Raw genomic sequence first — 14,678 nt, 5'->3', positions numbered from 1 at the left:
GATAAGGCAACACACATTCATATTGTCAATGAAATTGGACACTATCACTTAACTTCATTAGTATTTTCTAAAGGAAAAAACTTGGTGAATTTTCTTAGCTTTTTTTTCGCATGGTTTTTAACTAAATACATCAAATCTATAGTTTTCTTAAAGTTTGTTATATCCAAAAAATATGTAATTTTATTTAAGAACCATACAAAAAAAAAACACCCAAACAAACACACATAAGTTTTTTCCTTTTTCTAAATTCCCAGAGATAAATTAATGAAGGGTGCAGATTCCTTTATTAGAATAGTTTAAGTGAATTAAATTTGCTAAAAAGTTAAGACCTTAGAGCATCTACAATGCTAGAGTCAAAATTTTGTTCTTCAACCATTTTTTGTGGGTTCATGGATATCACATAAGATTTAAGAACTATCACTCATTTCTACTCCAAGGTAAAGAATCATATTTGTGTTCTTATATTACTTTTTAAGGTCCCACAATTCATAATTTTTGCTTTCCCTTTTTAACTTGTCTTTTTATGGTCCCTACAAACTCTGCTTTCCCTTTGTTCTTGGGCGTTTTCTAGGAATAATTGTTCTCCAAAGTGCATCCACATCATTCCTCTCCAATGAAGCCCAGATACAAGATACAATACGGCATCGATACGTTGATACGGAAAAATTTTAAAATTCAAGATACGATACGGCTGAGATACTTCAATAAAAAATTAAATTTAAACTACATATTAAAACTCAAAATACAAAATATGGACTAAAACTCAAAAGCAAAAAAATTGGCGCAAAACCTAGACCAAACAGACATAGAAAAACGATAAGGCATAACAAAGAAATTATCTTCACACGACAATCAACAATAACATCGTTCTCAAACAAACAAAGGGACACAAAACAGACGGCAACACCAATAGAAATATAAATATAAGTAATATTGATAATAAAGAAAGCGACAATTAGTCAATTACATATATGATATATTCTAAATAGAAAACATCATTACTTAGCAATTACGTATATACCAAATATAATAGAAACATCAACTAACTCGTACATATCGGTTTTCCACTTCACTCATATCCTAGATGTATTTGAAAAATATCGTATAATTGTTTTAAAAATAAAATAAAATTTAATCTCTGAATACTCTCCTGATACGTATCAAGAAGTATCGGACAGATATCAGTGCAGGATACGCAGTGGACACCGTACATATCCATTTTGAAGTACATGAGCTTGATAGTTCCACTCCAATGGACTAGACACTAAGAGCACATTGTTATTGCCTCAAGAACTGTGCATGGAACATCACTCGAGATTCTCTATGGCATACTCCATAGTAGAATTGTACCTAAAATACTCCATAGTAGAATTGAACAGACAAATGAATAATTTATTTTTGTTATATATTCAAGTTCAGGTGCCATTTAATTTGGGAAAAGAGAGTTTTTTCCCACCATGGGAAAGTTGATCATGTCCATTAGATTAAATGAGGAACATATTTCTATCATACTCTCTCAATCATTAGATTATTTTTTATATTATCTTTCACATTTTTTTTTTGTGGTGGCGGGGTTTGAACCCCCGACCTTACATATATTATGTATTGTCCATACCAACTAAGCTAAGTTCACAAGGATATAAAATTAGCAAACCGATTCTTGTTTATGTCTTTTCCTTCCTTTTGATGAAAAATTTAAAACCAAATTAACAAGCTTATATGGGTAAAATATTTTTTGTAAGGAGCTAAATCAATCCACTCAAATTGACATTGTGGAGAATCGACTCCAAGGTCTTAAGTCAACACTGTCAATATTTGTTGGAAATTCACACATAAATGGAAGAGTCAAAGTTCGAATCCTTATCACGACATCCAACCTAAAAATTTCAATATTTTGATCAGTTAAGATAGGACTTGTGGAAAAGTACGGTTACACTTTATTTAAAAGTCGAGATAAAGTTTAAATTGTGAGTTTAATTTATATATTGTCAATGAATTTTTTTACACTATCATCGAATCAAAACCATTTAAATAAACAACCTTAAAAGTAGTTAGAAAAAAAAAATCAAACATTTTTCAGTGAATACACAATTTATTCCATCACAACTTCCTCTCAAGCCAATTAAGTTAGACAAAAAAATAAACTCATATTTGTCATTGGCATTTTTATATGAAGCATAAATTAGTCCTTGATTCATTATGACAAAGAGACTAATTTGTCCCTAATATTAAAGAGTTTTTCTAATTACACCTTGTTTAATCCTGGTTACACCCCAAAATGATAAAATTACCCTTCCATAAAATTTAATTTTCAAAAAACCTCTCCCTTCTTTCTTGGTTACACCCCAAAACTCCTCTCCCATCTTTCCTTCTTCAAGCAGATTTATCCCTTCTATGCAAGATTTCAAAGAAAGTTCGAAGCAAATGAGGTTAGCAAGTGGTGTTCTTCGATCAATTATGTTTTTCTTGTCATGGGTTCCCTAATTCTAAGCTTTTTCTGGTTTCAATTTGTGTTTTTCATGTTTCTGCGATTATATGTTTTTCTTTTTCTTGTCTGCGATTTTTGATTCTAGTTATTTTCGAATTCAATTTCTTTTCGATCGGGCCAATTCGATTTATGGGTTTGTTTGGTGTTCTTCTCCATATTTTCTCTGATTTTTGATTCTTAGTTTAGGGTTATGTAAACTGAGTTTAAGTAGGTTCAACCTTGTTCAATGATTCTACGTAATCTCAGTTTAAGTAGGTTACTTAAACTTCCAGTTTATGTAGGTTATGTAAACTTAGTTTACATAACCTACATAAACTGAATTTAAGTTAACCTCAACAATGTAAAATTGAAACGTCGTACAATGCAGTTGAACAAGAAGAAGAAAATTGAAACTATCATTATTGAAAAAGAAGAAGAAATTCACTTACTTATATGCAATCAAGTATGGATGAACGATGTTTTGATTCAATTTAGGATTGTTTAATCATTTGTGGGTGAAATAAAGTGGAATTTTAGAGTGACAATGAATGAAATCAATATTTTAATTTTTTTTATATAAAAAGACAATTTTGGTATTATAAAAAACTTTTAAGAAAATTTGGATGTAATAAAAAATATATGGGATGTGAATAGAAAAATTTAATATTAAACTGTCGGAGACTAGTTTGAGTTTATTTTATATCAAGAACTAAATTGACCGGAGAAAAAATTATGAAGGACTAAGTTAAGTCTTCACTCAACATTTATTAATGATTTAACAATTTTTATTGATTGACGATGTAAAATATTTGTATAGTGACAATATTTACTAGTTAAATCAATTCATTTTTTTTGCATTTATTGAAACTAAAACCCAACATTATAAAAGAGAAACGTTAAGGTGATACTCTCAAACATACAATTATAACACACTCCAATAAAATTATAGCTACTTCACTTTTTTTTCCATCTTATAGGAGAAATGCTATGGTATACTTATTTTGAATATTTTTAGAGGTTATTTTGAATATTTTAATTCCTTCACTTACAATATTCAAAATAAGTATAGCATACCATAACATTTCTCTTATAAAATATTCAAAATAACCAAAAAAAAAATCGAAATAAGTATAATTTTTCCTCCTACTTCATGACCGTCTCTAATATAACGTACCAAGTTCCATATGTTAGTTGAAATCAAAATCCACACATTGGTTAATTTATCGGGGTGACTTTCAAACATAAATCCAAAGCTTTTCATTTCACCCCATTTAAACTTTATTCTAATCTAATCTAACTCTCTTTTCCTCTTTAGACAGGGTCATTCAAAGAAAATTCAACAGCGAGACTAATGGGGATTGCAAGTTCAACTAAATGACTCAGTGATTTTAAAATTGGACTAATCTTTTCCATCTATATATGTTTGAAATGAGTGTTTCGTTACGACAAAAAATAAACGAGTTTTTCGTTCTCCATCCTATTGTTTTTCATGGGTTCTATAGATTTCAGATTATACAATCTAAAAAGCGTAAAACATGCTAAAAATCCTCCACATTTTTTGGATTTTATAATCCAAAATAGGGTACACCGCAAGGTTTGAGGATGGAAAAGAAACACTAGTTTGAAATTCAATCACAACTTTTGTTGGCACATTTAAGTTATTGGACCTATACGGAGAATTAATTAAGGCCGTCCATGGATTTGGTCAAATAAGAAACATATCCACCCCAAGGGTACTTTAATCAATTTCCCTAACTTAGTGTTGTTACAACCGAAAATTAAGTGGGAGAGGTCAATCAAAATTAATAAAAGATAAGTGCTATATAAATAGGGTCTTGTAAACCGGTGCTCTGGGGCATTGGTTAAAGAATCTACAAATAGAATTTTTGTCTTGGAAATATAAACGGTCACTTTTTACAAGTAATAATTACATTATTTTTTTAATAAAAACTTACCTTATTTGGTGCTTAATCAATGCCTCAGGGACACAGGTTAACATTCTCCATATAAATAAAGGCTAGTATACAAGTAACAAACAAGTAAATGTCCACTCTAGCTTCATTTTAGAAAGTTTCAAAATTTGCGTGGAACAAAACTGCAATTAAACCTCATATTATTGAAACAACATGTATATTATGATTTTTTTTACAAACAAAAACTCAAATTATTTTATTTCTCACAATAGAGTCAATACAAGATGGAATCAAATCAAACACTTGGTGACGAGCATGCATCCGTGACACCTTTGCTAAGCTATGGGCGACGGAATTCGCTTGCCTCCTAACAAAACTTATCTTAAAGTTTGGAGATTGGGATAGTAGAGACTTACATATAGATATTATATTACCAAACTCAGCTTGATTATTAGTCCTATCAAGTATGCTATCGACTACTAGCTTACAATCTAGCTCAAAGTGCACATTTGATATTCCCAATTGTCGAAGCCAAAGAATAGCATCATGTAAACCGATTGCCTCTGCTTCCTGCGGTGGTGGAATTCCATCATGCCATGTCGTTGCCGCTTTGATGAAATGACCTCGGTGATTCCGGATACACATTCCAATTCCAAAGCTATGTTGTTCCGCAAACAGTGTTGCATCAACATTGCACTTAACGTAATTCGTCTCTGGTGGCTGCCACTGCACAATATTAATATGTTGCTGCTGGCCCTGCAAAAAATTCACCACAATATTAATTTGTTGCGGCTGGACCTACACAACATTCACATTTCTTGCTTCCTTCCATTGGAAAAGAGTGCCGCGCGCCATCTAAATTGCGACTATTAGACTATATGTATATATGTCCACATTCATTGTAATAACTAGTCTTCATTGTAATTATTAGCTTGATATTATTCATAATTAGTGTGATACTATGCCAAGTCTTAGGCTAGAATATGTGAACTGGTTTCACAGGAAATCAAGAAGCAAGTTATGTTGTACATATATATAATGACCATGAATGGAATGAAACACAGAGGGGAATTATTCTCCAGTATGGTATCAACCCTATAACGATCCCCCACAATCATCTCATCCTCTGTTTTCTTTTCTCCTCTCCACCGAGCCCATTCCTTCCCTTTTCAAATGGCTGGCAACGACTCCACACCTAAATCCACTTTCCATCCTGCTTTTTCTGTCTCAAACATCAAAAACCACATTCAAATCACCCTAGAAATGGAGAACGTTCATTACGATTCATGGGCAGAATTGTTCCTTAATGCGGCCAATGCATTTGATGTCGCTGATCACATCATTCCACCCAAGAATGCGACTGTTAAGGAAGATGCACAATGGTCCTGCCTCGATGCAATCGTGAAACAATGGATTTATAGCACAATATCCATTGATCTCCTCCATACGATTCTAAAACCCGGTGCCACCGCTCAAGAAGCATGGAATCGCTTGAAGGACATCTTTCACGACAATAAAAACTCTAGAGCCGTATATCTGGAACAACAATTCTCCCAAATCCACATGGATAATTATCCAAATGCGTCGTCTTATTGCCAAGCATTGAAACTGATAGCCGAACAACTCGGCAATGTTGGGGCTCCGGTCAGCGAGGATCGCCTGGTCCTCCGCCTTGTGACAGGCCTCTCAAGTGGGTACGATAGTCTCGCCACCATCATTCAACAACTAGATCCGCTGCCATCGTTCTACAAAGCGAGATCTATGCTCACACTTGAGGAAACCCGTCGCAATAAGAACACTGGTGCCGAGTCTGCTCTCGTCCACACACAATCTGATGTTTCTTCTGCCGCTCCTAACCGGTCTTCTGAGGTTGCACCTTCTCGCTACAGCAACCGCAACACCGGAGGTCGTGGAAAGCAATATCGTGGCAAGGGAAATCATAATAATAACAAAGGTAACTCTTACAAGAATTCCTCTGATAATAACAAAAATAACTCTGGCACAAATAACAGACAAGGAAATCAGCCTGCTCCTTGGACATGGGTTCCTTTTGCGCCTCCCTCTTGGCCACAACAGTCACCCTGGAATCCACCACCATGTCCATACCCTACCACGGGCTGGGCTCCTTCTGCTACTGGTCGTGGTGCTGGTGTTTTGGGACCTAGACCACACGCTTTTCTTGCCCAAAATCAGACTCTTTGTACACCGCAAGGGGCGCTTGTACCCACTGACATTGCAGCCACTATGCAGACCATGTCTCTTCAGCAGCTTGACGACAATTGGTATATGGATAAGGAGCATCCTCCCATATGACGTCGAACTTAGGTACCCTCTCTTCTTATTTTAATTTGAGCACCAATAATAAAATTATTGTTGGAAATGGTACTGAAATTCCAATTCTTGGCTATGGAGTGAAGTAGCTTCAACCTCCCTTACCACCCTTACAGTTAAAAAATGTTCTCCATGCCCCACATATTATTAAAAACCTTGTCTCAGTTAGAAAATTCACTTCTGATAATAACGTATCTGTTGAATTTGATCGTTTTGGTTTTACTGTGAAGAATATGCAGACAGGGAAGCCACTTATGAGGCGCAATAGTTTGGGCGGGCTCTACCCTCTCCTACCCACGCACCAAACCGAAAGTTCAACACCTCAAGCTCTCACGACCTTTTCCGCCTCTACTTGGCACAACCGCTTGGGCCACCCGAGTCCAGCCATTTTTAGTGTTCTTCGTAATAATAACTTTATCTCATGTCGTTCGATTTCTAAACATTTTTGTCATTCATGTCAGTTGGGTAAACATACAAAATTACCTTTTTCTTCATCTACTTCTTCTACATGTTATCCATTTGATATTATTCACAGTGATTTATGGACCTCACCTGTTGTTAGCACTATGGGTCATCGTTTTTATGTGTTATTTCTTGACGATTTTACTAACTTTCTTTGGAATTTTCCCATCAAACACAAATCGGAAGTTTTTAATATCTTCACTAAATTTCACACGTTTATTACAACCCAATTTAATTGCCCTATTAAAAATCTTCAATGCGACAACGGTCGTGAGTACGATAATTCACCATTTCATGAATTTTTCAAAAAACATGGCATGACATTTAGATTTTCCTGTCCTCACACCTCCCCATAAAATGGAAAAGCCGAACGTAAAATTAGAACACTCAACAACACGATAAGAACCCTTTTGCTTCACGCTAACATTCCCCCTTCAAAATGGCACTACGCCCTCTCTATGGCAACCTATCTACACAATATCCTTCCTAGCAAGTCAAAGAAATTTGTCTCCCCCACTTCTTCTCTCTACCTCCGACACCCAGATTACAGTTCATTAAAAACCTTTGGTTGTCTATGTTATCCCCACCTCCCGTCATCGACAACTCATAAACTCGATGCATGCTCCACTCCCTGTGTCTTCCTCGACTATCCGTCACATCATCGTTGCTTCCTCTGTCTCGACATATCCTCACGTAAGATTATCACGGCTCGTCATATAACCTTCAATGAGTCAATCTTTCCCCTATCACATAACCCACCTACACCTGCCTCTTCTTACTCTTTTTTAGACAGCGACCCATCCCCGTATATGACACACATTATCCACTCTCCGCCTGCATCTAACGTCCAAACAATAACACCTACTACATCACCCACTACTTCTCCTATAGCTCCTCAGGTAACCACACCCGAACCCACACATCAAACTGTAGCCACATCACCTATCCCCTCTCCCCCAATGAGAACACGAGCACAACATGGCATTCACAAACCCAAAGCCATTTTTGACCTCTCTATCACCACCTCAATCTCACCAATTCCCAAATGCCCAATATCCGCACTCCATGATAGGAATTGGAAACAGGCCATGACCGACGAATTTGATGCTCTTATTAAAAATAAGACTTGGGTCTTGGTTCCCCGTCCTCCTGATGTTAATATTACTCGATGTATTTGGTTTTTTAAACACAAATATAAATCTAACGGTGATTTGGAGCGGTATAAGGCTCGTCTTGTTGTCAATGGCAGGTCTCAACAGGTGGGTATCGACTGTGACAAGACTTTCCGTCCAGTGGTGAAACCAGCTACTATTCGTGTGGTACTAAGCATTGTAGTGTCAAAGAATTGGACCATTCATCAACTTGATGTAAAGAATGCTTTTCTCCATGGACACCTTTCTGAAACCGTCTACATGCATCAGCCTCCTGGATTTCGTGATCGAAATAATCCGGATCATGTCTGTCTTCTAAAGAAATCACTATATGGCCTTAAACAAGCCCCAAGAGCATGGTACCAACAGTTTGCATCTTTTCTCTCCACCATCGGTTTTCTCAATAGCAAGACCGACCACTCTCTGTTTATCTCTACTCATGGTGACGACACAACATATATTCTTCTCTATGTTGATGATATTATTCTCACTACATCCTCACACTCTCTTCGTGACACCATTATTGCTGCTCTCCGGTCTGAATTCTCCATGACGGACTTGGGCCCTTTGAATTACTTCCTAGGCGTGTCGGCTACTCGTCATTCTGGTGGGTTATTCTTGCATCAATCCAAGTATGCAGAAGACATAATCTCTCGTGCTAAAATGGTGAATTGTAAACCGGCACTCACACCAGTGGACACCAAATCCAAGTTAAGTGCAACTTCTGGTGAAAAATTTGAGGATCCAACACTCTACCGTTCACTTGCCGGTGCTCTCCAATATCTTAAATTTACAAGGCCAGACATCTCCTACGCAGTTCAACAAATTTGTCTCTATGCATGATCCACGAACATCGCATTTTGCAGCCCTAAAACGCATTATACGATACATTCAAGGGACAAAAGAATTCGGCCTACATCTTTCCCCTTCGACGGTGTCATACCCCAAATTTGGACCATTTGAAATCTTTTTTGTCCACATTTTTTAATAGTTCAGATTCTCTTTTATTCGTTTTTTTTACCTTTTAAAACTCGTGTTTTTCGTCATTAATCATTTAAAAACTTTCATCTTGCATTTAAGTCCTCGCTTGCATTTTTTACAACATTTAAAATCACTCCATTTGCATTTTTATAAACGCATTTTATAATCCTTTTAGTCATAACAGACAAGTCATTTTAAAATGGCTAATCGCATTTTAAAAGGCGTTTTTTTTATTAATCTTTTCAATCGAAATTTCGGCAGGGAGGATACTTTGAAGTACCTCATGTCAGATTCCGAAGGGACTTTTTTATTTTCTTTTTAGGCTAGTTTGTTTATTATTATTTATTCTTTTTTTTTTTTTTTTTTTTAGAAAAAACAAAAAGAAGTCACTCACGTGACCTCTTTCTTTCTTTTCTTTTCTTTTTATTTTTTTATTATTTTCTTATTTATTTTATTCATTTTGTTTTTTATTTATCTATTTATCTTTTTGGTCAAATCTTTTTCTCCAAGTCTCAGCTGCAGGGGCATTTTGGTCATTTGTTTGTACCAGAGCCAACCCTAGTTTGTCCCTATAAAAACACTGTCAATCATTGGGAAATGGGAGAGAAAAAAAATCACTGTTCATGAGTCAGAGAAATCACTGTTCACAGAAAAATCAGCAACCACACATTTTTTCCAATCAAGTCACAAACACAATTTCCTTCTCTCTCTCCTCTTTACCAGATCAAACACAAAAATCATAAGAACAAATATGAATATCACCAACAACATTCATGAATATTCATGAGCTTTCATCCTCCTAATCTTTTTCCAGAAATCAACATAAACATCACATAATCCAAGCACCACAAACACAATCCAAAACCAAAGTTTAGAAAATCAGAACCGAACCAAAACAGACAGAGACGAATCGGACCAGAGGGAAAAAGAAACAAAACGAACCGGAACAAGGGAGAGAGCAACCAAACCGAACCGGAGAGAGAGAGTAGAGGTATTTTTTTTGCTCACTTTTTTTGAATCTTTGTTCCTAGATCTAGACTTGTACGAGTTTGTTTTGGAAATTCTGAGACCGGATTTGGGTTTAGCAAGAAAAAGGATTTTAGAAACTGTAAAAAATTTCAAAAAAAAAGCAAAAAAAAAAAAAACTCCGGCGCGGCGGCGCTCCGGCCGACCACCGCGCCGGAGCAGCTCCGGCCGCCCCTCTTCATCTTCTCCGGTCGCGTGTTCTTTGAAGGAGGGGAGAGCTTCTCTCTCTAAGTTTAACTTAGAGAGAGAAGTGTTTTAGTTTTATGTTAAATTTGCTTTTATAGTGTTTTCTTTTTGCCGGATCACACGCGCACGTACTCATAACCATACAATGCTCCATCGCGTTAGTAGCCATCAGATCTGGATCGTTCCATGATCTGACGGCCACTGTTTGATCTGTTTTAAATTCTGTATGTGTTCTGCTGTGTGGACTGTGGTATGCTTTCTGTTTGAACCGTCAGATCGTTGATCTGACGGTCGCTGTGCTTTCTTTTGTTACCTTCTCTATTTTTGTGTTTTTTTTAACCCTTGGATCTTTGATCCAATGGCTATGATGAATCCAGGGGTTTGAACTTGGACCATTGATTTAATCCAATGGTCCAGAATTAATCCTGCTGAGCCAATGTTTTATTATTTTTTATTTCAATTATCTTTATTTGTTAAATACTGTTTTTGCACTTTTTGACATTTTTGTGTTTAGAAAAATTCCAAAAAATATTTTTCTCACTATTTTAATTTTCTCTAATTTTAAAAATCCTTTCTATTTGTTTTCCTTTTTTATGGTTTCTTATTTATTTCTTATATGATGACCTTAATTTTTATTTGTCTTAATTCTTGCTTATTATTTCTTATGTCTCATTCACCATAATATTTCTTGTGATTACTAACCATTTAATTTTTGTCTTAAATCATAGCATGCATATTTAATTTTCTCATCATTTTATCTTGTCATTGGCTTAGTATGTATAAATAGGGAATTGATGTAATTTTATTTTTTTGCATTTTTATTTTGGCATAAAGGCCTTAGGTTTGTATTTAGGAATTGGTGTAATAATGTAGGTAACACAAGCACCGACACATGCACCGACACTACCACATTTTATTTACCGCTTTCCGTTAGTTTACGACGTTACGTTAGTTTTCACCGTTAGTTTAGAAAAAAATCATTTTCTTAACAACATTTTCTCTTTATTTTCTTAATCAAATTCTCAATCAATTTTAATTCAACTTCGATCATTTTCAAAATTTAAAATCAATCAACCTCACTTGTTTTCTTTATCTCATGCCTTGAGGCCTCTTTCTCTTCTTAAAACCCATTTTCGAAAAAAATCTTAAAATCAACCTAACCCACCAAAGAAATTCTTGAGTGGAACTACGTCGGTTTTGATCCCTTTCCCAAAAAGGGTACGTAGGCAGAGGACTCGTCCTTCCAAATCAAATAAAAATAACCAAAAACATACTTCTTCTCCCTCCATTCTTTCACTTAGACGTTAGGCAATATTTTTTCAAATAAACAAGTAGTTTAGCACAAAATAATCTAGGTAAGAGGTTCCTATGAAATACCATAGACGCTTAGGATGCTAGCACCTTCCCTTCGCGTAACCAACCCCCGAATCCAAAGTCTCGATAAGGGTTTTTACTCATTTTTTCCCTTCCCAAGAATAAAAATCGAGAGTTCAAAGATCGACGATTCAAATCAATTAATGGTTTGACATCCGAAAATCGCGAGCACAGAAATGGCGACTTCACTGGGGACTTAGATCCTACGCGGGTTAAACCCACCTTGCTTTATTTATTTTGTGCTTTATTTATGCTTTGCAAATATTTTGCTTACATGTTTACTTTATTACGTGAGTGGTGAGATAAGCTCTACACCCGAGCTTGAGGGAAACTTAAGATAGGACGGCGGTATAATCATAGTTCCATGCCAAGAGTACTCTTCGGTATTGGCACATGTGATAACCCCACTCAACGGAGGGATCTTGGAAGTATATGTTGTCAACGTGAGTACTCATGTTTGGCATGCTATTTTCAAGTGACCTTTGAAGTTGAGGACCTTTAGTCACCTTTAACCCCTCTTGGCCTTTTAGGACGTAGTGCGGTGGCTAATCGAGAGTACTCTTGAATTAGTTGATACGCGATACTACACCCAAACGAGACTTTCCGACGAATATAATTGGAATGGGAGTACTCCTGTCACCCGATAAATATTCGGAAGTGGTTAAAGACTTTGGGAACTTGGTAGAACCCGTGATACAGGTACATTTGAAACCATAGTCCTTACCAAATGGCGTTGTTACCATTGACTCCAACGTTGTGGAACTTACCCTCACCATGTATTCTATCCACTTAGCATAACCATGCATACATGCATTCATTCATAAACAACCTTTTCCATCAAAAAAATTTTTTTGAAGGACTTAGACAAGTTTTTGTAAACATCACGGATATGGACCTTGTAAGAATGAACACCGAGAAATACAACTTCCAAAATCTTAACTAAGCTTTTAGCTTATGTTAAAGAACTTCTTCCTTGGTTTCGTTCTTACCTTTTGAAAAAGAAACCTATTGTAAATATCTTGACAATTTTCAAATGAAACCATGTTCCTCTGCCATGTTTACATTTCACTTTAACAAGTCCTTCAAAAAAAAAAAAAAAAAAAAAAAAAAAAATCTATTTTTGCATAAGCATATCATGCATCATCTTTGCATTCATAGTTTCTAGTCCATGTCTCATATTTTTGTTTTTACCTACAAAAGGTCAATCCAACAGTAAAGTGGTCAGATGTCTTCATCCAAGTTCGGCTCACATATGCAGACACTCGTGCAAACACAAAAGATGGATCAACTTGAGCAAGAGGTCCACGAGCTTCGTGGAGAAATAACAACACTTCGGGCTGAGGTAGAGAAGTTAACTAGCCTTGTATCTTCATTGATGGCTACAAAGGATCCACCGCTTGTCCAACAAAGGCCTCAGGCACTATGTCAGCCAATATGCATGAAACGGTCTCGACAACAGGGTTCTCAGCGGTTTATCCCTCAAAATCAGTCTCCTCAACCGCTTATACCTCAAAATCAGGCCCAAAAAGCATCGCAGTGTGACCCGTTTCCTGTGAAATATGCGGATTTGCTTCCCATTTTGCTGAAGACGAACCTTGTTCAAACCCCGTCACCTCCTCATGTGCCAAATACGCTGCCTCCCGGGTATCGTCCTGACCGCAATTGTGCCTTCCATCAAGGGGCACGAGATCATGACACTAAGCAGTATTATCCTTTGAAGGAAAAAGTTCAGAAGTTGATTGAAGACCCAGATATAAAAGTGCTACTTCAACAACAACATCTGGCTTCTCACTCTGTTGCTGCTGTTACACCCATCACCAATGTTCAAGATCCGGGTTATCAACCCCAGTTTCAACCAAGCCAACAACAATATCTGGCTCCTCTCTCTGTTTCTGCTGTTATGCCCATCATGAACGCGGTCCAAGATCTGGGTTATCAGTCCCAATCTCAACAATATCAACAACAACCTCGACTACAGGCTCCAAGAATAAAATTTGATCCAATTCCAATTAAATATGCAAAGTTGCTTCCCTATTTGCTTGAGAGGAACCTTGTCCAAACCAGACCACCTCCTCCGATACCGAAAATATTGCCGGCTCGATGGAGACCTGATCTCTTTTGTGTTTTCCATCAAGGGGCACAAGGTCATGATGTCGAGCGCTGTTTTTCTTTGAAGATTGCGGTCCAGAAACTGATTGAAGACGATCTCATACCTTTCGAAGAGTTTGGATCTGAATGTGCAAGTTAATCCTCTATCGGATCTTTGGACCTTGTGGTGGCATGTGGAGTGTTTAGTTGCAATTTGGTATTTGTTGATGTTTATTTCTACTACTCTTTTGTTCAATTAATATGTTTGTTTGTTGCTTTATGTTTTTCCAAAAAAATCCTTTCGTCCCACCCGAGGCGAGAGTGAATTTGTTTAGGGATTTTTGCTTTATGTATTTTCATCATTAGTGAAAGGTCGTCTTGATCCCGACTTTGTTTTATTTTGTGCTTTTTCTGGAAAAATGGTAATACAAAAAACAAAAAAAAAACTGTTTCTTTAATCATTTCCACATATCTGCATAATCATAATGTTTATATCAATAATCAAATCATGCATTAATAAACCCGTTGAACACTTAAACCATGTACTCTCTCTCGACTTTGAGTTCCTTGTATCCGAGGTTGAAGAAGAGGATGATGAAGAAGCTTCCACTGATATTTCTCGCCTACTGGGGCATCTTGGCCGTCGAAGCTGCAAATATCAAGAGAGATTGTCCAGAAGATGACTTTCATGTACAAAGA

The 14,678-nt window shown here is 36.4% G+C and overlaps 1 protein-coding gene across 1 annotated transcript; it reads left to right on the top strand.

Moving 5' to 3' along the window:
* Positions 1-9,927: 9,927 nt before the first annotated feature.
* LOC120580735 (uncharacterized) lies at positions 9,928-14,222 on the top strand. The gene is made up of 2 exons (XM_039834885.1): positions 9,928-10,296; positions 13,092-14,222. The coding sequence occupies exon 2, from the start codon at positions 13,117-13,119 to the stop codon at positions 14,137-14,139; it is 1,023 nt and encodes a 340-aa protein (XP_039690819.1). The 5' UTR covers positions 9,928-10,296; positions 13,092-13,116; the 3' UTR covers positions 14,140-14,222.
* Positions 14,223-14,678: the final 456 nt, after the last annotated feature.

The sequence above is a fragment of the Medicago truncatula genome, chromosome 5 (genome assembly GCF_003473485.1).
Source record: "Medicago truncatula cultivar Jemalong A17 chromosome 5, MtrunA17r5.0-ANR, whole genome shotgun sequence".
Taxonomy (NCBI): domain Eukaryota; kingdom Viridiplantae; phylum Streptophyta; class Magnoliopsida; order Fabales; family Fabaceae; genus Medicago; species Medicago truncatula.
Note: the sequence above shows the minus strand (reverse complement) of the source record. Positions and strands in the feature narration are given on the sequence as shown.